This window comes from Thalassophryne amazonica, chromosome 15, assembly GCF_902500255.1.
Source record: "Thalassophryne amazonica chromosome 15, fThaAma1.1, whole genome shotgun sequence".
Taxonomy (NCBI): domain Eukaryota; kingdom Metazoa; phylum Chordata; class Actinopteri; order Batrachoidiformes; family Batrachoididae; genus Thalassophryne; species Thalassophryne amazonica.
Window position 1 is genome coordinate 58327441 of NC_047117.1, and position 24020 is coordinate 58351460.

A 24020-nucleotide genomic window follows, 5' to 3' on the forward strand; every position below is an offset into this window, starting at 1 on the left:
CTCCTCATCTTAGTTCCTCTAAGAGACCTATCTGACTGGATGACAGAAATTGTGAGGGAAATTGCTTAATTTTGTGCGATATTCGCTGGCTTGTGCTCTTCCCTCACTTGACTTGCAGGGTGTTGCACAGCATCCTGCATGTCTTATGCATTGCGCCTGTATTGTGAACATTTCAAAGTTGGTGTGGTGATATCCATCCTCGCTACACAGTCCCACACACTCCCAGAGCCTTCGCAAGTATCAGGAAGCTCTCTGAATGTAGTCCCTGCAACTTATAAAGTGCAAGAATCATGAGAGAACTTTGTGAGGGGTTTACAATTGATGAAACCGCATTGTGATTGGAGACAGAAATGAGGAGCTGACATTCTCCATAGCAGGCATGCACGAGCTACTCTGGGAGCATACCAAAATAGCAGAGATGATTAGTGAGAGATAGTGCTTCTGGAAAAGAGTCCAACAGCCATAGCTCATGCTCAGCAGGCTGAACACACCTGTCTGCAGCAGCTGGGATTATCTTTTTTCTTCTAAATCAGAACCACAATGGGTAAAAGTCTGAAGCTGGCAGCCATAAGCCACGTGCATGCATGGTTAGTCAGTGCACACAGAGGTGGGCTTCAGCACAGCAGTAGACATCTGTCCATAAGAGTAGAGAAGCTTGAATCTTTGACTGGACTGGGTTGGTTGACGCGAGGACGTTTCACTTCTAATCGACTCTTGACTCTTGACTTCTTCTCTACAAGAGTCAAGACAGAAGTCAGACTACCAGAACAAGAATTTTAGCTGAGAAAGTTTCTGCGATTAGAAGTGAAACGTCCTCGCATCAAGCAACCCAGTCTAGTCGAAGATTCAAGCTTCTCTACTATGGAAACCACCTGGACAACTGAGAGCCTTCACAGAAACCGTCCATAAGAAGACATTCCATGTTATCCATGTGTGACGGTGGCAACCAGAACCTCTTTGCCACTGGACATTACATATTTCATCCTGCGGTTGATGACTGAACGTGATCCTTGCATGACGGTGGCAGCCAGGAGCTTTTCGGTGGCATGGACGACTGGACATTACATATTTCATCTGACAGTGGTGTTAGACTTCCATGAGTGTGCCACATGGCCACTCATGTGATATTATGCGGACATCATTACCACGAGTCCATGCGAAATGTTTGTACCACACTAAGATATCAATTGCGAATTTGTTACTCATTTGCATATTTGGCTGCTAATTTGGATCTCCAACTACTCTCTGACAGTCACAGCTGAGGGAGATAGGTGCCTCAGCAACAGCTTGTTTGACACAATGTCATACCAGCACTATCCAAAAGGTCATCCTAAGAGACCTAGTATCAAGGACATGCAGTCATCACTAGCAAGCACGAGTACCATAACAACATCGCCCCTTCAATCTTCTGCAAAGGTATCTGAGTCACCAAAGACCTCTGCTCACAATCTCATGATTCCTGAAGTTCTTCCCAGGAGTTTTTGATTTCAAAGGTTGAGGACCCAGAAACATGAATGTCTAGCAGGCGAGGTGCATCTCATCTGATCACAGAGTGACACCTTGGTTTGTGCTCTGAATGGACGGGGGTGTGGCAGCTGTTGAAATCTCAGGTCCTGGACATCAGAGCTGCAGAACACGCACTGTGTTTTGATGGACATGCGTGTGTAAGTGCTTGTTGTACTCACATCGAAAAACATAAAAGCATATATTGCTTCTGGAAAGGGCTGGAGAGCGCGCACATTGACAGTCTGTTCCAGCTGGACAGGACCGTCAGTTTATGTGGAGATGCAGCAGGTAATTTGAACATCACGTCTGTCTGACAGGCCAGTGAGAGGGGCACCGCAGGATCGTATGACAGGCCAACAGTAAGACAAATACGCCACAGTACAACAAATACGCCAGTTATCACAGCGCTTTTCTTCTGTTTTTTAGAAAATACATTTGTCTGCTTATTGATTTTAGCTATTTCACACTCCCATTATGAGATAGTGATTGTAGTGTAGTGGTAAAGTTTCCATCTGGTAATCAAGATGTGCGGGTTCAAATCATGTGAGTGGTGTTTCTTTTTTTTAACCAGGGTTATTTAACTGAGGGGTTCTGTATTGCGTCCCCCTTTACGCATTATTTATATCAACCCAGTGACATTCACTAATTATACAGCTGGTTTTTATTTCATTTTCCTCCACATCAGCAGCGCAACGTGGTGCAGCTCATCCCATGGAACACAATGCGAGCAGCTGCAGCAGCTGACACTGTATTCCTGCTCGACAGACACTGTTGCATGCATGAACCATCGCGCCAGCGTCATGCACGCATGCCCGTCGGCACAATGTTTTGTGGTGCGCTCATGCGACTCTACCGCAGTGTGTCGCCCTGGAGTTGTACACAAATCATCCAATTCACACTGTGTGAAGTGGCCCTAACCGTTGTTTTTCCTGGCAACTGTGAAATCCCAACCGGAATGTTTGGGAGAATAAATTTCAAAAGACTTTGTTTCAAAGCTGCAGTGTGGGAACATTAGGTTTAATTAAGACAGTAATCACAGATGAGCTGGTGTCTCAAATGTCTTAAAGACATTTGAGCTCTGTGATTTTATTGCATTTTTTGGGTGGGAGTAGATTTATTATTTTGATGTGCAGTTTTGTTTTATTTATTTTGCATATTTAAATACTTTTAAATATGGGGAGGTGATGGTCTAGTGGTTAAGCGTTGGGCTTGAGTCCAGAGGATCCTCAGTTCAAATCCCAACCTGACTGGAAAATCACTTAGGGCCCTTGGACAAGGTCCCTAATCCCCAAGTTGCTTCCGGTATGTATTGAATGCCTTGTATGGCAGCACCCTGACATCGGTGTGTGAGTGTGTTTGTGTGAATGAGTGAATGTGAGGGATCATTGTAAAGCACTTTGAGCATCTGATGCAGATGGAAAAGCGCTATATAAATGCAGTCCATTTACAAAGCTTTCTCTTATCGTGCACCTGCTTTGTGGAATGAGCTCCCTGCATCAGTCAAGTCAGATTCTGTAGAGATTTTCCTGTCCAGACTTATTTTCCCTTTCGTTCAGCTAGTATACAGGCATAGTATGGTACTATGCTTTCTACCCTTTTAAATGCATTTTATTTGTAAACAGAATCTTCTATTCCCTAATACCTATCTGTGGTGCAAATCTGGTGAGAATCCATGAAGTACATTTGAAATAGTCCTTCAAAACCTACATAAATCTTGATCCAGAATCCGGATCACCTCCAAAATTCAGTGGAGTCTTTCATGAAATGTGGTGAGTATTCGTGAAGTAGTTTTGACGTAATCCTTCAAAGCCTATATAAAGTGAAACCTGACCCACAATCGGATCTAGATCCGGATCACCTCCCAAATTTAATGGAGTCTTCTATGGTTGAATATGCGTCTGTGTTGAAAATTTCAAAATCCGTGCAGTGGTTTTGATGTACTCCTGCTAACAGACAGACAAACAAACAAATATATAAACACCAATGATTTAATTGCGTCTGTAGTGTCAAAATTATTCATTTAATGTCTTACAGATAGCCTGCTTAAAACATTTACTTTTGCTTCTAAACTCTATTCATTGTCTTTATGTAACATTGCAGCATTGCAGCTGCACTGATAAAACTCACAGTCTATTCTCCAAGGCTGAAAACTGTTCAGCAAGAGTTTTCATGGGAAACTCGAAATATGCCTCATACCTGGTGTTGATGGAGGAGGAACCGACCGGTTTGGGTTAGTGCAGCATTTCCACCAACCGTGGGCATTGTGTCAACAACACAGCACCTGTGAGCAAGGCTGTTTTTTTTGTTGTGGAAATTAAAACTGACCGGTTGACAACAGGCATCGCAGGTTAAAATAAGACTTTATTTTAACTGAGTTTGGGCCTTTGCTGGAGACCTGTGGTTTTCTGAGTTATGTAGGAGTCACACAAAAAACAATTCTGAGCTGTAGGAAAAAACACACTTCTGTGTGTTATCTCTGAGTTGTATGAGAATTTTAATTCTCTGACCTGTAGTCAATAAAAAAGTATTATTGCTGAGTGTAGGGGTCATTGAGGTGACTCTGAGGTAGGACACTGATTTGGTGTCTGAGCAAAAAGGAGGACCTTAAGCTGAAATCAACTGGACATATTAAAAGGAAATTCATCGTATGCTGTGTGGTCAAATTAATGTGATTTAAGAGATAAAAACAAAAACAGTGAAAAAATGTTCACTGGTTTTTCACTGACTACCTTAAAATAGTTAAAGAGTTGGGCTTGAGACCAGAGGATCTTTGATTCAAATCCCAGCCTGACTGGAAAATCACTAAGGGCCCAAAGGCAATGTCCTTAATCCCTTGGTTGCTCCCGGTGTGCAGTGAATACCTTGTATGGCAGCACCCTCACATCGGGGTGAATGCGAGGCATTATTTGTAAACTGCTTTGAGCGTCTGATGCAGATGGAAAAGCGATATATAAATGCAGTCCATTTAAACGTTGACAAGAAGGATTCAGATGAAAAAAAGAAAACACACACAAACACCCGCGGGACAAAACATTATCACCTATTAATCCTTTTCTCTCTCTCACCCCACCCAACCTGAGCCTTGTTGGTCTGAGGTCAAAAGGTTAAAGTCCGCAAGGGGAAGCCTGGTGTTCTGTTTATTGCCGGCCCCAGCCAGATCCACCAGCTGCAGCCTCGCTACAGGAGAACTGACTAGTTTCTGTCAAGCCTGGAGACTGACAGGTGAAGAACTGACCAGCCTCTTAAAGACACTCGTTCCAGTCCAACAATGTGAGAAATCCAGGCTGTGGCTGAATGACAAGCAGCACAAAGACTGAGAGCGGAGATGGTCACCTGGGATAACATCAGTCATTCATTCATTGTTCAGCGAGGATTTTCATGGGAAACTTGGAACTTTCATATTCTGGTAAATGCGTACGTGACTGTTTGCAGAAACCCTTTCTCTGCATGTACAAAACAGCTCCCTCAGAAATGCTGTGCACAAAAAATCCTGCTGTTCAGATTTTTGACTTTGCGTGTGTCTTCGAGGCCTCAAATTAAAAGCCTGTTATTTAATCTGCCAATTCTTTGACTTTATTTCCACAAACAGCCTCAGACACTTTGACTTAACAATCATTTTTGCCTCCACACGTCCTTGGCGGATGTAATTAAATCCACACAGGGTGAACAATGCACAAATTACAGCACTTTTTATATGTGGTTACCTATTTTAACTTACCAAAATTAACTGGACAATTCATTTGTTTTCAAAAGCTTATCTGGGTCATGTGGCAGTCGACCAAGCAGGTCATCCCACACGTCCCTTTCTTTGGCCACATCTTTTAACTCTTCCTGGGCGATTCTGAAGCATTCTCAAGCCAGCTGGGAAACAAAACCTCTCCAGCATGCTTTGGGTGTTTCTTGGGGTCTCTTCCTGGTTGTCTGCCAAGGGAGACAAACGGGGAAACCTCACCAGATGCCCGAACAACCTAAGTTGGCTCCTTTTGATGTGAAGAAGCAATGCCTCTACTTTGAGTCCCTCCCAGATATTCAAATTTCTCACCCTCTTCAGGGGTATAAGCCTAGACACCTGATGCATGAAGCTTATTTTCACTGCTTGTATGCACTGTTATATTCCATCATTGTTATTCCATCATTATTTCAGCACCAACATATCATATCAGACCATTAGTAAACAAAACATTGTCAGTGTTCAAATATTTAACGATGTGTGGGTTTCCTCTCTGAGGTGTTCTCTCACCTGTTCCTCTTCGGTATTGATAATGATCAAGTCAGCTCCTTTTCCCTGACAGTCCTTTCTGCTCTCCTTCCAGGTCTTCTTTTCAGTGGATATATAGTAGCAGCTGTTGCCAAACTTGAAACCCTTCTTTGCACAAATTTATCACTGTCCCCAGTTTAGAAAAACAAAACAAAAATTCATTAAGCACAGCAAATTACCTTCAACCACAGAACTAAACTCGTACGTCAATGAGTGAAATGGATCTCAGGATGGAGAATTATTAATTACATTGGAGCTGTTGCTGAATATCATCTCTGTGTTTTGTCAGGTTTTGGTTTCTGGACTGTAACTGGGCTTTCTCCATCTCACACTCACTGCTCCTCTTGTTGACTGAGAAACAACAAAGTCAGAAGCATTGACACGTGCTGCAGCATGACTGTTTTGTTTCTGAATACTCACATATGAAAACTAAAGCAGTGAGGGCGAACAGCAGAAGAACACAGATCAGGACTAGAAAGACAGCAGCGACTCTCCACACACGCTTTTTTTGCGTATCCATCACCTTAAAATAGAAGAAAAACGTTTATAAAATCTTATGAAGTTTCTTATACCAATGATCCATTCAATCACAAACATTTTACTGATCATATGAGCTGTAAACATGTTTTGAGCCATATTTTGCTTGACCTTGAATATTTGCTCCACAATGCAATAATCGGAAAAACACTAGTTTATTTTGATCACACCCTCACACACACAGTCACCCACATACACAGGCCAGACAACTCTGAAAGAGTATACAGGCATCTGAGGTTGTGAATGGAGAAACTCTGCAGAGTGCAGCCTTTGTATGTTGCATCAGATTCGACCTGCAAAATTTCAGATGCAGTTTGCCAGAAGACACATGGGAAAGTCAAGCCTAGATTTGATCTGTTTTCCTGATTTACAATCCTTCTCTGCTCCACTCCACATGATGCGACAGACAAATGTTGCACCACTCACAATTTCTCCACTCACATCCACATGAGCTGTAATTCTTTCAGAGCTGTTTGGTGTCTTGGTGACTTCCCTCAGTAGTCTGCAACAACTTGCAAATGGCATCTGTGAGGGAATTTGTGAATTGTACACAGCTGTTTGCCATCTCCTCTCAAAGGTCGCAGAGCGGTGCCTGCATCTTGATTAATTTTTGAACAGATCAAAAATTTGCATGAAAACTTCCACACGAGATAGTCAGGCGCGTGTCTTGTACCCCTCTCCATATAGTCTCCGCAATTCAGAATGTTCACAACATGTGACGCAACTTGGAGTTGACACACACTTTTCCTTTTATGTGATTGAAGAGGAACAGCACTTCTGTAAACAGCCAAGCTGGCACCCATCCACCAATCATGTATGTCAGCAGTGGGCTACGATGTGGCTTTTATGAAGGAGTGGCTTCTGTCTGGCCACTCTACCACATAGGCCTGATTGCTGGACTGCCGCAGAGATGGTTGTCCTTTTGGAAGGGTCTCCTCTCTCCAGAGAGGAATGCTGGAGCTGTGAAAGAGTGACCTTCGGGTTCTCTGTCACATCTGACGAAGGCCCTTCTCCCCTAATCAGTCAGTTTAGATGGGCGGCCAGCTCTAGGAAGAGCCCTGGTGGATCTGAAAATCTTCCATTTATGGATGATGAAGGCCACTGTGCTCATTAGGGCCTTCAAAACAACAAAAATGCTTCTTTGCCCATCCCCAGATTTGTGCCTCGAGTCAATCCGAGACAATCCCTTTGACGTCATGCTTGGTTTGTGCTCTGACATGCACTGTCAACTGTGGGACCTTATATGTAGACAGGTCTATGCCTTTCCAAATCATGTCCAATAAACTGAATTTACTCCACGTGGATTTGAATTAAGCTGGAGAAACATCTCAAGGATGATCAGTGTAAACAGGATGCTCCTGAGCTCAGTTCTGAGCTTCATGGCAAAGGCTGTGAATACTTATGTACACATGATTTCTTAGTTTTTTTTTTTCTAAAAACTTTGCAAAAATCTAAAAAACAAAAACTTTTTTCACATTGTCATTATGGGGTATTGTGTGTAGATGATTGAGGGAGGGAAAATGAATTTCATCCATTTAGAAATAAGGCTGTAACATAACAAAATGTGAAAAGTGCTGTGAATACTTTCCGAATGCATTGCAGCTGCACAGTAAAATCATCAGTGTAAAACTAACACTGACAATGTGAAATTAACACTGACAGTGTACATTTGGTCCTGCTCTGGACAGAGTGGAACCATATGTTCACTGCCAGTATTAATTTAACAGTGATTTTACTGTGTAGAGGTGTGAGGTACAAGACGGTGGTTTAAAAAAAAAAAAACAGACGTACTTTGCAGAAGGCTTGAAACTGAGTAATGTCTTCACACAGAACTGTGTAACACAAATACAGTCTGTTCCTTATTGTTAGATAGATTTTAATTTAAATTCCAACTCAAAGGGAAAAGAGTTTGCCTTGAGTACTGTGCAGTTAGGTATTGTGTTCATGAGTTAAAACCACCAGTGGAGGAAAGCACAGTCTCTCCTGCAATTTACCAAATTGTGTGTGTATACCTTTAAAAAGGCTCACACAGTTGATTACATGAGCACACGATACAGTCTGCAATATGAATGTGCCTGTTCACCTGAAGGTGAAGTAGCATGGATCACGTCTTCATTCGTATAGATGTAATCTGAAGATTTTAACACCTTTCTGCTGTTGCTGTCATGACTTGAGGCCTCTCCACATTGCCACAGATATTCCATTCTTCATTCATTATGGTCAACGACTGTATAAGGTTGATTTTTGATAGATGGTGCTATCGTGTCCCACTATCATACATGTCAACCCCTTTGAGAGTCCACCTGTCTAACCAAGTGAGAAAATCTATAAAATCAGCAAAAATCCTTATAACCTCCAAATCGCACCAAAATCAGTTTTATTACAGTACACACAACTGCATAACGGTATCACGTAACTGGGTTTTTGTCCACATATTATGAGTTGCCACAATGACATTAAAGTCAGGATCATTAGTATTTTCTCCACAGTTGAATTTCAAACAAACAATAGAGATCTAGTATTCATGCGTCAAGTTGAATTTTATAGGAATGTATGTGTCAAATTTAGTTATTTTTTACAGAAACAAGAACTGTGTGTCACTAGTGGGAATACATTAATAAAATCATGAAAAATAAATCAAATATAATGAACAAAATAAAACATACCTCAGAACTTCATCAAGTGTATCAAAAATCACCTCGCCAGTGCCGATGTTGCAGACGGGCATGTGAATGAGCCTTGACTTCGCTCCGTGTGTTTATTAGGGATGGGCATCGATAAGATTTTATCGATACATTTATCGATTTCACTTATCGATCCGATTCCTTATCGACACCTCCTGTGATTTTTTTTTTTGTGTGTACTAAAAGTAGGCTTTACAGGTTTTCGATGTCAGCAGGTCAAAGAGCTTTTTCTTATTGTGCACCCGCTCTGTGGAACAGTCTTCATGCGACCGTGAGGCAGTTGGAGTCTGTGGACATTTTTAAGTCAAGACTTAAAGCCTATTTTCATTATCTTTCTTATGAATAGTTTTTATTTTTTATCTGTTTTATTCTTTTACTTCTGTTTTTAATTATGTATTGGAATTTTTTAAATTTTTATTTATTTATTTAAATTTTTTTATGTTGAACTGTTCTATGTGAGGTGCCTTGAGATGACTTTTGTTGTGATTTGGTGCTTTATAAGCCGATTAAATTGAAACTGAATTGAACAACATTTTTTTGAGTCTTAAAGTAAATAAATATGAATTTGGTCACAGGATCCTTAAACTTTGGACATAATAAACTTTACATAAAATCTAAATAGAAATAAACAAAATCTTTTGTCAAAAGCATTTCCTTTCAGACATTTTGGCATGAATGTCTTTCCATATTTCTGAGCTGGCTGTGCTGTACGTCAGCATCAGTTTAATTCATAAAGAACACAGGACTTCTCGATTGTAGTTTATTTTCTGTATTACAGCGTTTGGAAAGAGGTGTCATTTTATTTAAAGCGGCAATTTTGTGTCAACGGAACGGAGGATGACTCGTTTCTTGACTACAACATGACAAGAGTCCCAGTTAGTGACTTTAATCCACACAAAAGCGACTCATGATATTTTAATGGCTTTGAGAGGAGTTAAGAAGCGGACTTGCCGCTTCTGAAGAGCAGTGAATCAAAGAACCATGAGCCAGTGGTTCGAAGCATTGCTTCAATGGCTCACGCATCAAAGTGGAATCGCGTTGCAGAAACGGTTGATTACAGACCCGCTGCAGACCAAACCCTGAATATCTGTAAGACTTTATTTGTACGTCCGTATGACTCTGAAACTTGGAAAAATACATATAATTTACGGACAATCCATATAGTTTGACATGTATGCGCTATCTGATAATCAAAACTTACAAAAACAGAAACTGTCATCTCAGCGACACACACTTCTCTTTTTACAGGAAACTGAGGGCTGAGTGATAAATTATTTTGGTCGATAACATTTTTGTGTGGCAGCTGCTTAGAGGTTCTTTCTGTTTTTTAAAGCTAAATTTGCAGCTCATAACTCTCACTGAAATCTACATAAATAATCCCAGCAGACACACATGGTTGATAGTTGTCTTTTCAATTATTCATCCGTGCATCCTGTTTCTGCTGATCATCCTTGAGATGTTTCTACAGCTTAATTGGAGTCCATCTGAAGTAAATTCATTGATTGGACATGATTTGGAAAGGCACACACCTGCACACCTGTCTACATATAAGGTCCCACAGTTGACAGTGCATGTCAGAGCACAAACCAAGCATGAAGTCAAAGGGATTGTCTATAGACCTCCAAGACAGGACTTTCTTGAGGCACAAATCTGGGGAAGGGTACAGAAGCATTTCTGCTGCTTTGAAGGTCCCAATGAGCACAGTGGCCTCAATCATCTGTAAATAGATTGGATCCACCAGGACTCTTCCTAGAGGTGACCACCTGTCTAAACTAAGTGATCGGGGGAGAAAGGCCTTAGAGAGGTGACCAAGAACCCAATGGTCACTCTGCCAGCACTCCAGCATTTATCTGTGGAGAGAGGAGTACATACCAGAAGGACAACCAGGAGCAGTCCACGAATCAGGCCTGTACGGTAGAGTAGCCAGACAGAAGCCACGCCTCAGCAAATGGCACATGGCACCTGGAATTTGACAAAAGGCACCTGAAGGACTCTCAGACCATGAGAAACAAAATTCTCTGGTCTGATAAGACAAAGATTGAACACTTTGGCGTAAATGCCAGGCGTCAGTTTGGAGGAAACCAGGCAGCATCCCTACAGTGAATCATGGTGGTGGCAGCATCATGCTGTGGGGATGTTTTTCTGTGACAGGAACTGGGAGACTAGTCAGGATTGAGGGGAAGATGAATGCGGCAATGTACAGACATCCTGGATGAAAACCTGCTCCAGAGCAATCTTCTCAAACCTCAAACTGGGGTGATGGTTCATCTTTTAGCAGGACAGCGACCCTAAGCACACAGCCAAGATATCAAAGGAGTGGTTTCAGGACAACTCTGTGAATGTCCTTGAGTGTTACCAAGCAGAGCCCAGGCCTGAATCTGATTGAACATCTCTAGAGAGATCTGAAAATGGCTGTGCACCGATGCTCTCCATACCACCTGATGAGAGCTTGAGAGAGAGCTTCAGCTTGAGATTTAGATCGCGACACAGCACTGAGTTGGCACTTTTAAAAGTTGATAATGACATCCCTTTATTGCATGCAGGGAATCCTGCTGTGCTGGTTCTGTTGGACCTCACAGCAGCTTTTGATACTGTGGATCACACTCTCGGTTAGAACATTTTATTGGAAACCAGGATACTGCACTTAAGTGGTTTAGATCGTATTTGGCTGAAAGGGGTTTTTCTGTTATGATTGGTGACCTCTCCTAATCAACTGCTACTCTGTGTTGTGGTGTGCCACAGGGTTCTATTCTTGGGCCTATTCTATTTATTTATACATTTTGCCATTGGGGTCAATTATAGCTCAGCACAGCCTGTCCTTTCGTTGCATCTTTGAATCTTTGATTCTTTGATTTGTTAATTAAAAAAAATCAATAAGATTACTTCACAACAAGCACTCTTGTCCACCTAATTTTCCACATATTCAACATTTGGGATTGTCGATAGAATCTTAAGTTTAAGTGTATGGTCTCATTACTTTTTGAGATAATAACGGATAAAAATGCTTTCAGAGTCCAAAATGTCCAAATTTTCATGAATCTCCCAACTTCAGAAGGCAATTTCTTACTAACTGCAGAGAGTCTGCTTGTGTAACTTTTGTGGAAGAAGTTTAATTTTTTAACTTAATGAAGACCACAATAGAAAATTACCTATGATACTGGAATGGAAGTCAGTTTCTAAGCTCTTCCTGAGAGCTAGCCTGTGGCCTAAGTGGGTCAGGTCAGAAGTAATCTCAAATTCTCACAGACACACTCTCTCCTGGAATCTGTTTGCATGATGGCGTTCGAAAGAAAAGACATTTGCTATCGAATTCTGCCCAGATACTGTAAACATGTCCTCTTCATTAAAATGAGCAGTGATTTTGTAACATGCTACAAAAAAACCTACATTATAATGCTTGGATTTCAGTAGAAACTAAATGTTGTCAGTTATGTGAAGTTTGAAGCTTCTTTCAGATGGCTGAATATATATATATATATATATATATATATATATATATACGAGGTCTATTAGAAAAGTATCCGACCTTATTATTTTTTCAAAAACCATATGGATTTGAATCACGTGTGATTACATCAGACATGCTTGAACCCTCGTGGGCATGCGAGAGTTTTTTCACGCCTGTCGGTTATGTCATTCGCCTGTGGGCAGTCTTTGAGTGAGGAGTCGTCCACCCGCTCGTCGATTTTTTTTTGTGTTCGGAATGGCTCAGAGACTGTTGCTTTGTTTGATTAATTTTTTTCAAAACTGTAAGGCACAACTGAGTGGACACCATTCAATAAATTCAGCTGGTTTTCGGTAAAAATTTTAACGGCTGATGAGAGATTTTGGTGTGGTAGTGTCGCTTTAAGGACGGTCCACGGCGCCTGACGGCGATCTGCGCTTCGAGGCGGCAGCGTCTCGCCGTTTCAAGTTGAAAACTTCCACATTTCAGGCTCTGTTGACGCAGTAAGTCATCAGAGAACAGAGAACTTTCAGAAGAAGTCGGCATGAGGAGTTTATTCGGACATTCCATTGTTAACGGTCATTTTGTAATGAAAGAACGTGCGGGCAGAGTCGCATGTCGGGCTGGACCCGACCGCGGGGGGTCGCGGCAGGAAAAACACCTCCGTTGGAAATCTTAACGGGCAAGTTGGAACATGCCCAAGCTGTTAAACAATTCTCAGTTACTCACTTGTTGAAAGCCATCAAAAGCCACCTGAATTCTACAAATGGTTTTCAACACGGAGGTGTTTTTCCTGTCGCGGCGCACACAGATTTGCCGAGTCGTCACGGAAACAACTCGGCGAATTTGCGCGTACGTCTTTCCTTAAAATAATGTCCTTAAACTGGCAGTGGTTTTTGTATGAGTGACTTGGGTGTGGGCGTTAAAAACTATGACCAGCCCCATTAACTGTGGCAATATCAGTGAAACTAAAGTCACCTGCTAATTAGTACTAATGGCAAAAATTACATAATACTAAATATGACTGAATGGAAAAGCTGGAGCACCTACTTCATAGGTGGACTATTCTCAAAATTTACCTCATCTCAGGTCCATCTCAAAAGCCAGCTGAAACAGCTACGGCATGCATGGTGCAAGCACAGTCGTCAGTGAACAATCATGTTAATTTAACTGTCAACGTAGTCACTACACTTCCAACGTTATGTCTCTGTTACCTGATTATTCCACAGATGCTTGTGCATGCTCAGTCCTGTCCTCACAAGAAATCATCTCACTTCTGAGTACATCTTAAATTAAAAATGAGCAAAAATCTCAAACAAAAACTATTTTCACATTGTCATTATGGGTTATTGTGTGTAGAATACTGAGGGGAAAAATGAATTTCATCCATTTTGGAATAGGGCTGTAACATAGTAAAATGTGGAAAAAAGTGAAGCGTTGTGAATACTTTCCGGATGCACGGTATGTTTTGTGCTTAAGCCCATGTACCATAGGATGTTGAGATGATAGAGCCTCTCTGTGTGATTCTTGCTAATGTGTGCCGTATGATGCATGTATGTTTATTTTGCAGAGAGAAGACTCTGTAAACTGGTCTACTTCAGCTTTGGCCCACTGTGCCTTCTACAAGCCATTCTTAATATTTCTTTGCGCCTCACAGGTGAAAAAGCTTTTTTGTCTTTCAAAAATTTTTTCTTTTAACATGAATGATAAAATGATGCATCTTACTGTAAAAAATTACTATAATAAAAAATGGTTTCATTTGATCAACAATAACAAAAAACAAAACAGAAATATATGTTTTCCTTTTAAAATTCATTATCCTTTCACAAAGAACCAACCTACTGTGGCAGCAACAACTTCACTAGTGAGCTACACCGGCTTCAAAACAGGGTCAGTGAACTCACCACTGAGCTAAAGAATGTGGAGAAAATAAAAGACTTGACAGGACCAGGTGAGCCATATTTATTTTATTAATTTCACCTACAAAATGAAAAGCAATGTAATAAAATATATATAAAATATCACAACAATCGCTATTGTTTTGCCCACTTAGGAATCTGAAAACACATTTTCCTAGTAAACATGGTGCAACTAAAAGACATCTGGCTTGAGTACATAATAAATGTGTTTAAGATTATAACAATTACATTTTGTCATCTTTTATACCCCCGTCACCTATAGGCCAAATGCCATCCAAATTAAAATTCGACCTCCATTCAGGCAAAGTCGAGGTGCATTTGTAAACCTCAGACACCATTGTGAGTGCACTCCAAACAGTCAAGTACAGTTGTGCGGCCAGCCTGAATGTAGAGTACAAGGTCTCTACTTTCGCGGTGCATTCAAAGTGGAAAAATATCGAACGGCAGTCGAGGTGGACTCTGTGTTCTGACTGCATTCTAAAATTCTCACTGTGTCAAAACAGCATTCGGAACAGTTTGATTGCGAGAGACATTCGCCATGGTCAGGCACATCTAATCCTGCCGGCATGTTCCAGACTGCACCCGCTGTGCATCCTATTCGAGATGTGCAAATGAAATATTGTAATGTGCAAACTCTGTGGCTGCATTCATTTTGTGAAGTACTTGTAGATGTGAACATTGTGCAATCATACTGAAACACCATGTGTCACTGAGTTCATGCATGTCAGAAGTGTGGGGCAGCACAGACACCTGGACACTGTGCTAAATCCATAATAATCATATTGTCACAGATTCATTGTCAGTCCCTCTCATGGGTTAGATAATGTGTCTGTAATATTATGGTCATTGTAGCTGTAACACAATGTGCAAGTGCACTGTGCCGCACTGCTGTGCCACAGCATGTCAATGGGTTTCAGTGGCTTGTCCCAGCACAGCGCATTTGAACAGGGTGTCACAAATGTAATATGCATCATATGACGATACATTGTCAGTCCATCTTATGACTGAGAAGATGTATCTGTACTATGCAGTGTGTGCAGCACCGGTAATAATGAATGTGCATGCCAGTGATCGGATGGCCGTAATGATCTGACCACATGCGTTTCCATACACTACAGCAATACGATCAATATGTAGAATTGACAGATAAAGTTGACAGGACCTTGACATACCAAGGAGTTGAAGTGGAGAGGGTGAGCAGTTTTAAATACATGGTATCCACATCAGTGAGGACCTCACCTGGACACCGAACACCTCACAGCTGGTTAAGAAGGCCCAACAACACCTGAATTTCTTGAGGAAGCTGAGGAAGTTTGGCATGTCTCCCAAGAGCCTCAGCAACTTCTACAGCTAAGTTGTTGAGAGAATCATAACCAACTGCATCACAGCGTGGTACAGCAGCACTACGGCTGCATACTAGAGTGGTTAAGACTGCTGAGAGGATCACCATGACTCCACTGCCCTCTCTGCAGAGCGTCTAACCACCTCAGTCCACAGGAGAGCTGCCTCCATGCTGAAAGACCCCACCCAACACAGACTGTTGACACTTCTACCCTCAGGCCGGAGGTACAGAAGTGTGAAATGCAGAACATTCAAACAGAAAAACTCTTTCTTCCCCTCTGCCACCAGACTCCTGAACAGTCACAATCATGGACTTCCTCATTACTGCACATTTTATACACACTTGCATTTTGCACAACTGTGTTGCACATTGCGCATTCCATTTTATATTGCACATTGCACATTACATTGTAGGTATCAGACACTTTTGCAAAGATCAGATATTTTTGCCATTATATTTTATACTTGTTGCATTTTTACGTTTACTATTTTTTCATTCTTTTTATTATTATATATAATTCAGCGCCAGTGTGGACAACAAAGAATTTTATTGCACAGAGAAAGTTGTTTCTTCTTGCTGTGTATGACACTTTGAATCTTGAACTTGTCCATCAAGCATAGATGATGATGATGTCTAAAGACCAGCATTCATAAAGTAACATTACTTTCTGCCTTGCAACTGGTAAATGTATCTTCGTCATTCAAATATGTGCATTACGTTCAGAGGAAGATGGGAAGATGGGACTCAACACCAAATTATTATATACAGAAAATATTTTACTTTGTAACAAAGACAAAAAATATGTTGTTAACCTTATTTCAAATACATGTTCTGTTCTATGTCTGGTTTGTTTTTGTTCTTAGGAATACATCAGGTGTTTCTTATTTTCATTGTTGTGCCTTTTTGTCATTTGTCCCAGAGCCAGGTGGTTGCGTAGTCTCACGCAAGTGTCCTACAGGGTGGACACGCATCAGAAACCAATGTTACTTCATCTCCACTCAGTCAAAGCCGTGGACGGAGAGTAGAGCTGACTGCCTCAGCAAAGGAGCTGACCTCGTGGTGATCAACAACCAGCGCAAACAGGTCTGACGCAAGAAATACGTTATAAACTGTTTTGAAGGTTTTTTTAAGGGACACTCGCCATGTTCTTGTTCTCCACAGGTAGACTTGTATCAACTAGAGAATTTAAATGATGCATTCTGGATTGGACTGTTTTATGAAGAGACTTCTGGAATCTTCAAATGGGTGGATGGAACTGCTCTGAACACTTCGTAAGAGTTTCAAAATTAATTTTTTTGTAGCTGTGCTCACTTGAATTACATCACTGTGATTTTGTTTGGGTGAATCTACCTCTGACAATGCTTGACTAGGCTACAGGACTGAAATCAAAGTTTTAACAACAATACCTCCACTGTTATTGTTACACTTTTAAAATTAGAGGTTTGTCTGAACATCATTTAAATGGCATGGCTTCACCTTCTGCAAGCTACAGTGGCTTCAAGTGAGACAACAAACTGCTGATGGTTCCATAATAATACATCAGTCATTCAGCTTGTTCTCTTTAACCTCCAATGTTGTATTGTTCAAAGATATTGGCAGCAGGGCCAACCAGATCGGGGCCGTTTCCTGAAAGTGGAGAACTGCATTGAGATTTTTAAGCCCTTCCATATCCTGTCCAACTGGAATGACCTCAACTGTAACGTAAGGCGGCACTGGATATGTGAGAAGGATGCAGGCAGTGCAACGCCTACATAGCTGGAAGAAGTGTTTCAAATTGCTTTATATTAACATAAATAAATAAAGTATTTGTGCAGCAATACCTCATTTTTTTTTAGAAAGCGATACTCTATGTTACTGTGTGCAGTACTGCTCATACAAGAGCTGCAATAATTAATTATTAAATTAATTGTCAACTACTTTGTTTATCAATTAATTGTTTGAATCTTCTTTTTTTTTTTAAGTTTTTTTTAAATGTGAATATTTTCTGGTTTGTTTGCTCCTCCCTGACAGTAAACAGAATGGGATGATGACAAAACATTTGAGGATGTCATCTTATCCTTTGAGAAACACTGATCAATATATTTTACAGTTTTCTGACATTTTACGGTTAATCACATCATCAACAGATTCATCAATAATGAAAATAACTGTTATAACCCCACATCAGAAAATGTTGGGATGATGTAGTGTTGGGATGTGAGTGGTTTATTGTAAAAATAATGATTAACACATCACTTTTACAGCCAGTTTTCTTTAGACAAGTTGGGATGGATACATGAGCATTTCCAAGTCACTGAATATGTTTTGGAAAAAAGTGGAGTTTAAAGAAACTGTAAGTAATTGCATTTTTCACTAATGTGCTTTTGGCTCCACTTGTCACCTGGAGGTTTACCTGATCCATGCAAGGCTTTCCACATGACATGTACACATGCACGGGCAGAGAAGCCTTGACGCAATCTTCCCCATGAGTCTAAAGGCCCTTTTCCACCGACCTGGTTTTGGTCCTGGTTCAGAGCAGTGCCAAATTTTGTAAACCCAGGAGCAACACTTAAAACAGAGACAATGCTGTCTACATTTGTTGTTTTCCTGAAGTCTTTTCAAAAGTGATGCTGGGAAACCAGGGACATATAACCAGGGACGTATTACCAGAGACGTAGGCAGTTGTTATGATCTGGACGCGGGTTGAGGAGCAATCCAGCGTCTGACTGAACCCAGCGCTAAATAACCAGAAGCAGTTCCAAAAGAAACAAATTAATTTTCTTCCCCCTGTGCTGTACACAAAATACAAAATAAATGAGTCTGGTGAGGTGAAGAGGCGGCGCGCTCTCTCAGCGCCTCAACGGATCGGAGCCCGAACGTTCTGGACTCAGGAGTTCCGCCGACACCCCCCAGGTGGCTTTTCCCAGGACTGTACTCTGTGAAGGAGGAACAGAGGTGAGGTTATTCAGTACTATTATCAAGAAAAACTATTTAGAGGCACACTTATCAGCAACACGTTCAGGTCTGATTTCAGACTTAATTCAAAAGAACAGCTGCTCACAGCTTGTGGAGGATTATCAATCCGCATGCCACAGCTGTGAGGAGCAAATGAGACAATTTTCTTCAATACTTAAATTTAGCTGCGCAAAAACACCATATTATATTCACAGATAAGCTTTTAAGGATAATCACCTCTGACGTGTGCTGACAGCGCTTGCCTCTCACCCTCATCCTCCTTCACAGGCGCAATGTCAGATTCTGGAGCGGCCCTCAGCGTCCCCAAACGGTCGTCACAAGGTCGTATTCTCCGGCAATTAAGCCCAGATCACTGCTGGCTTAAATGCAGTTCTTCATCTCTTCATTGGTACCAGCTGAGAGTCCTTAGAACTGCACGTGAATGTCACAGGTGTCGTAGATCGTCCTGATTAGAGAATCGCACGTGAGTGCAACAGGTGCAGCAGATCACCGTGACAGAGGTGAGAGACTCTTCTGCAGCACATTCTCCCCAGAGATCAGCCCCAAACCACCTGGGAAGGAAAACAAACACAAAAACCGCAAAACAGTGTCCAGCCAAGCCCCCCAACACACAACAGGCAGTGATGTAATGACATTGCTCCACTGTAGCTCGCAGTCTGTGGAAAATCAACCTGGTTCTTAGAAGGTTCAAAATAAAATCGACTCCAAACTGTCTTACACATCCAACTTGGTGCCACCACCTGGTTCTTGTTAGTGGAAAAGAGGCCAGTTGTTCTTACTAGGTTCTTATCTCTTGGCACAGCCCAAAGTTGGTGCTATTCTGGAATGTAATTGGAACAGGCTTCTGACATTAGAACCAGTTCCTTGCACTTCCACAAACAAATAATTGAGACATTATCTGCAACAACAGCAACCCTCTGTTCAATCCCTGCCACCTCGTTAACCTTTAACCATATTGATTTGTCTTATTATTTGGGTGAGGGATTTGACAAATAAAGCAAACAGGACAGAGCAGGCACCCCTGTCTTGTCCTCAATCTCCAAAACAAAAAGTTGTCAAAGATCCCTGTTGATCTACGAGGTCTGTCCAAAAAGTAAAGGACCTTTTTATTTTTTTCAAAAACTATATGGGTTTGAATCATGTGCGCTTGCATCAGCCAAGCTTGAACCTTCATGCGCATGCGTGAGTTTTTTCACACCTGTCAGTTGCATCATTCACCTGTGGGCAGGCTTTGAGTGAGCACTGGTCCAGCCCCCTCGTCGGATTTTCATTGTCAGGGAAATGGCTGAGTGACTGCCGCTTTGCTCCATGAAAATTTTTTCAGAAACTGTGAGACAGCCAGGTGGAAACCATTCGCAAAATTCAGATGGCTTTTGGTGAAGATTCTATCGGCGTCACACAGATTAAGGACCATTAGAACTGGATTAAAGACGGCCCACACCGGCGGAGGGCGCGCCGCGCTCCGAGCGGCCATCGACAGGCTGAAACGACCAGATCATTTTCAAAGTGAAGGCTGTGTTGATCCGGCATGTCGTGTGACTACCAAAGAAATCGCAGAAAATGTGGACAGCAGCACTTTTGCGGCACATTCCACTGTTACAGGAGATTTTGTAATGAAAGATGTGCGGAGGAATTCGCGCGTCGGGACGGAACCGTTCATGGCGCACAACAACAAACAACTCCATGTTGGAAGTCTCACAGGACATGTTGTGGCATGCCCAGCTGTTACACAATTTCTCGGATACTCACTTGACTGAAAAGCCACCGAAAGCCGTCTGAATCTTCCGAATGGTTTCCAACACGGAGGTGACCATAAACGACATGAAAAGGGGAATAACCGGTAGATACAGAGGGCAATTGATTATGGGCCAGTTCTATCCAGGGTACCTGCGAGACTGTTGTGAGGCAAGAATACGGAGACCCTTTTCTAAATCCTGATTTAGACATTCGGTTTGACCATTGGTTTGTGGATGGTAGCCCGATGTTAAACTGACGGAAACCCCGAGGAGACGTCAGAACTCCCTCCAAAAATTGGACACGAACTGAACTGAGTTTGTAGCAGACTGGTTGGCTCACACTCTCACGAGCGCCACTAGCTTAGCTTATGGCAAGCTAAAAGTGGACACTCTCGTTTTGGCCGAACTTCTAGCCAGTTTCGGGGTATTGTGTTAGTACGCACCCACAGCTGACATGCTTGATGAATTCCTGCGCAAAAAGTAGTTCCCAGATAATTGTCATAATTCCTGTGAGATAATGATTATATCTCATCTAAATTGATTCTAAACTTTACCAGTAATAAAATTACAAAGATAACTGAAGAGTAGCCATAATAAATGTTTAAGAAACTTAAAGTTTATGAGCAACTTTGCTTGTTATCACTCAAGCACACTGTAAACATTGACACGATGGAGTTTGATGCAGAAGACTTCAGAAAGATATGATTGGAATGTTTTGATTACCATTTACAGTTGGCGATGAAAGAGTTGGGTGTTAAATTCAGAACAAGAAGCTGCCACTGAAAGAGATCTATCGGGAAGAGACACATTCTATGTGTTGTGCTCCAAACGAGGAGCGGCACAACTGAACAGGGTGGCGAAAGTAGGTCCAGTGAGCACAATCTGTGGGTGCGAGCTGTCCCACAAGTCCAAATAACAGAGATGTCGGTCCAATGAGAGCGGCACTCTGACCAGGGTGTGGCTGCCTGTCGCTTGCTGATATCGTCATCATGAACCGCAAAAGGGACTGGCCTGTCGATACAGGGAGCATTGTGGGTAGTGTAGTTCAGGTTCACTTTTGGATGTTACAGTGAGTGAGTCCGTTTGACACAAAACTAAAACTAATTTAACATTAATTTATTTATTTCTTTGTGGCTGTAATTTAATTGCCAAGACTTGGTGGGGGAGAGGAGTTGTGTGTACAGAGGGAGGGACTTTTCTTCACGTTTAGACACCGTTTTCAATTAAAAAAAGGACGCTTTATGTGGATTATCGATTCAGATGAATCCCACAGAAAACTAACAGGTAAGAATTTAATTTACTATGTGTATTTACTCAGCCAATCAATTTTACTCAATTTTACTAAATATGTTGTTGTTTAAGCCACAGAGTTCAAAGCGTGTGGAAAAAAGCAGCACAACTTTACTGCCCTGGGTCCTGGATAGCAACCACCCAGGTAGACAACCAGTCATCCCATTGTTTTGGAAGTAATTATCTATCTGTGACAACCAGGTGAAATGTGGCTTAAACTTGGGCTTCCGCTCCCGCTGGGGGTCTCCCATTTCAGTCGTCTGGGATCATGCACAGAAAAACTGCACCACAAGACAAAGTATTACAACTGACATTGCGTCAAAATGTAATTTCTGCTCCTCATCTTAGTTCCTCTAAGAGACCTATCTGACTGGATGACAGAAATTGTGAGGGAAATTGCTTAATTTTGTTGCGATATTCGCTGGCTTGTGCTCTTCCCTCACTTGACTTGCAGGGTGTTGCACAGCATCCTGCATGTCTTATGCATTGCGCCTGTATTGTGAACATTTCAAAGTTGGTGTGGTGATATCCATCCTCGCTACACAGTCCCACACACTCCCAGAGCCTTCGCAAGTATCAGGAAGCTCTCTGAATGTAGTCCCTGCAACTTATAAAGTGCAAGAATCATGAGAGAACTTGTGAGGGGTTTACAATTGATGAAACCGCATTGGGATTGGAGACAGAAATGAGGAGCTGACATTCTCCATAGCAGGCATGCACGAGCTACTCTGGGAGCATACCAAAATAGCAGAGATGATTAGTGAGAGATAGTGCTTCTGGAAAAGAGTCCAACAGCCATAGCTCATGCTCAGCAGGCTGAACACACCTGTCTGCAGCAGCTGGATTATCTTTTTTCTTCTAAATCAGAACCACAATGGTAAAGTCTGAAGCTGGCAGCCATAAGCCACGTGCATGCATGGTTAGTCAGTGCACACAGAGGTGGGCTTCAGCACAGCAGTAGACATCTGTCCATAAGAGTAGAGAAGCTTGAATCTTTGACTGGACTGGGTTTGGTTGACGCGAGGACGTTTCACTTCTAATCGACTCTGACTCTTGACTTCTTCTCTACAAGAGTCAAGACAGAAGTCAGACTACCAGAACAAGAATTTTAGCTGAGAAAGTTTCTGCGATTAGAAGTGAAACGTCCTCGCATCAAGCAACCCAGTCTAGTCGAAGATTCAAGCTTCTCTACTATGGAAACCACCTGGACAACTGAGAGCCTTCACAGAAACCGTCCATAAGAAGACATTCCATGTTATCCATGTTGACGGTGGCAACCAGAACCTCTTTGCCACTGGACATTACATATTTCATCCTGCGGTTGATGACTGAACGTGATCCTTGCATGACGGTGGCAGCCAGGAGCTTTTCGGTGGCATGGACGACTGGACATTACATATTTCATCTGACAGTGGTGTTAGACTTCCATGAGTGTGCCACATGGCCACTCATGTGATATTATGCGGACATCATTACCACGAGTCCATGCGAAATGTTTGTACCACACTAAGATATCAATTGCGAATTTGTTACTCATTTGCATATTTGGCTGCTAATTTTGGATCTCCAACTACTCTCTGACAGTCACAGCTGAGGGAGATAGGTGCCTCAGCAACAGCTTGTTTGACACAATGTCATACCAGCACTATCCAAAAGGTCATCCTAAGAGACCTAGTATCAAGGACATGCAGTCATCACTAGCAAGCACGAGTACCATAACAACATCGCCCCTTCAATCTTCTGCAAAGGTATCTGAGTCACCAAAGACCCTCTGCTCACAATCTCATGATTCCTGAAGTTCTTCCCAGGAGTTTTTGATTTCAAAGGTTGAGGACCCAGAAACATGAATGTCTAGCAGGCGAGGTGCATCTCATCTGATCACAGAGTGACACCTTGGTTTGTGCTCTGAATGTACGGGGGTGTGGCAGCTGTTGAAATCTCAGGTCCTGGACATCAGAGCTGCAGAACACGCACTGTGTTTTGATGGACATGCGTGTGTAAGTGCTTGTTGTACTCACATCGAAAAACATAAAGCATATATTGCTTCTGGAAAGGGCTGGAGAGCGCGCACATTGACAGTCTGTTCCAGCTGGACAGGACCGTCAGTTATGTGGAGATGCAGCAGGTAATTTGAACATCACGTCTGTCTGACAGGCCAGTGAGAGGGGCACCGCAGGATCGTATGACAGGCCAACAGTAAGACAAATACGCCACAGTACAACAAATACGCCAGTTATCACAGCGCTTTCTTCTGTTTTTTAGAAAATACATTTGTCTGCTTATTGATTTTAGCTATTTCACACTCCCATTATGAGATAGTGATTGTAGTGTAGTGGTAAAGTTTCCAT

At 42.0% G+C, this 24020-nt stretch overlaps 1 protein-coding gene across 2 annotated transcripts; it reads left to right on the plus strand.

Moving 5' to 3' along the window:
* Positions 1 to 13955: 13955 nt before the first annotated feature.
* Positions 13956 to 17510, plus strand: LOC117526897 (C-type lectin domain family 4 member E-like). 2 transcript variants are annotated; one of them, XM_034188979.1, is made up of 5 exons: positions 13956 to 14087; positions 14262 to 14381; positions 16611 to 16774; positions 16853 to 16962; positions 17281 to 17510. In XM_034188979.1, the coding sequence occupies exons 1-5, from the start codon at positions 13982 to 13984 to the stop codon at positions 17444 to 17446; spliced, it is 666 nt and encodes a 221-aa protein (XP_034044870.1). In that variant the 5' UTR covers positions 13956 to 13981; the 3' UTR covers positions 17447 to 17510. The 2 variants fall into 2 exon arrangements, with proteins under 2 accessions (XP_034044870.1, XP_034044871.1); XM_034188980.1 differs by lacking the exon at positions 14262 to 14381.
* The last annotated feature ends 6510 nt before the right edge of the window (positions 17511 to 24020 follow it).

What these genes read in the sequence shown, in the direction of transcription:
- LOC117526897 (XM_034188979.1), top strand. Translation starts at nt 13,982, where the DNA reads ATGTATGTTTATTTTGCAGAGAGAAGACTCTGTAAACTGGTCTACTTC. An exon ending in TCAACAACCAGCGCAAACAG is followed by an intron (nt 16,775 to 16,852) that starts GTCTGACGCAAG and finishes TGTTCTCCACAG; the next exon opens with GTAGACTTGTATCAACTAGA. An exon ending in GGAACTGCTCTGAACACTTC is followed by an intron (nt 16,963 to 17,280) that starts GTAAGAGTTTCA and finishes TATTGTTCAAAG; the next exon opens with ATATTGGCAGCAGGGCCAAC.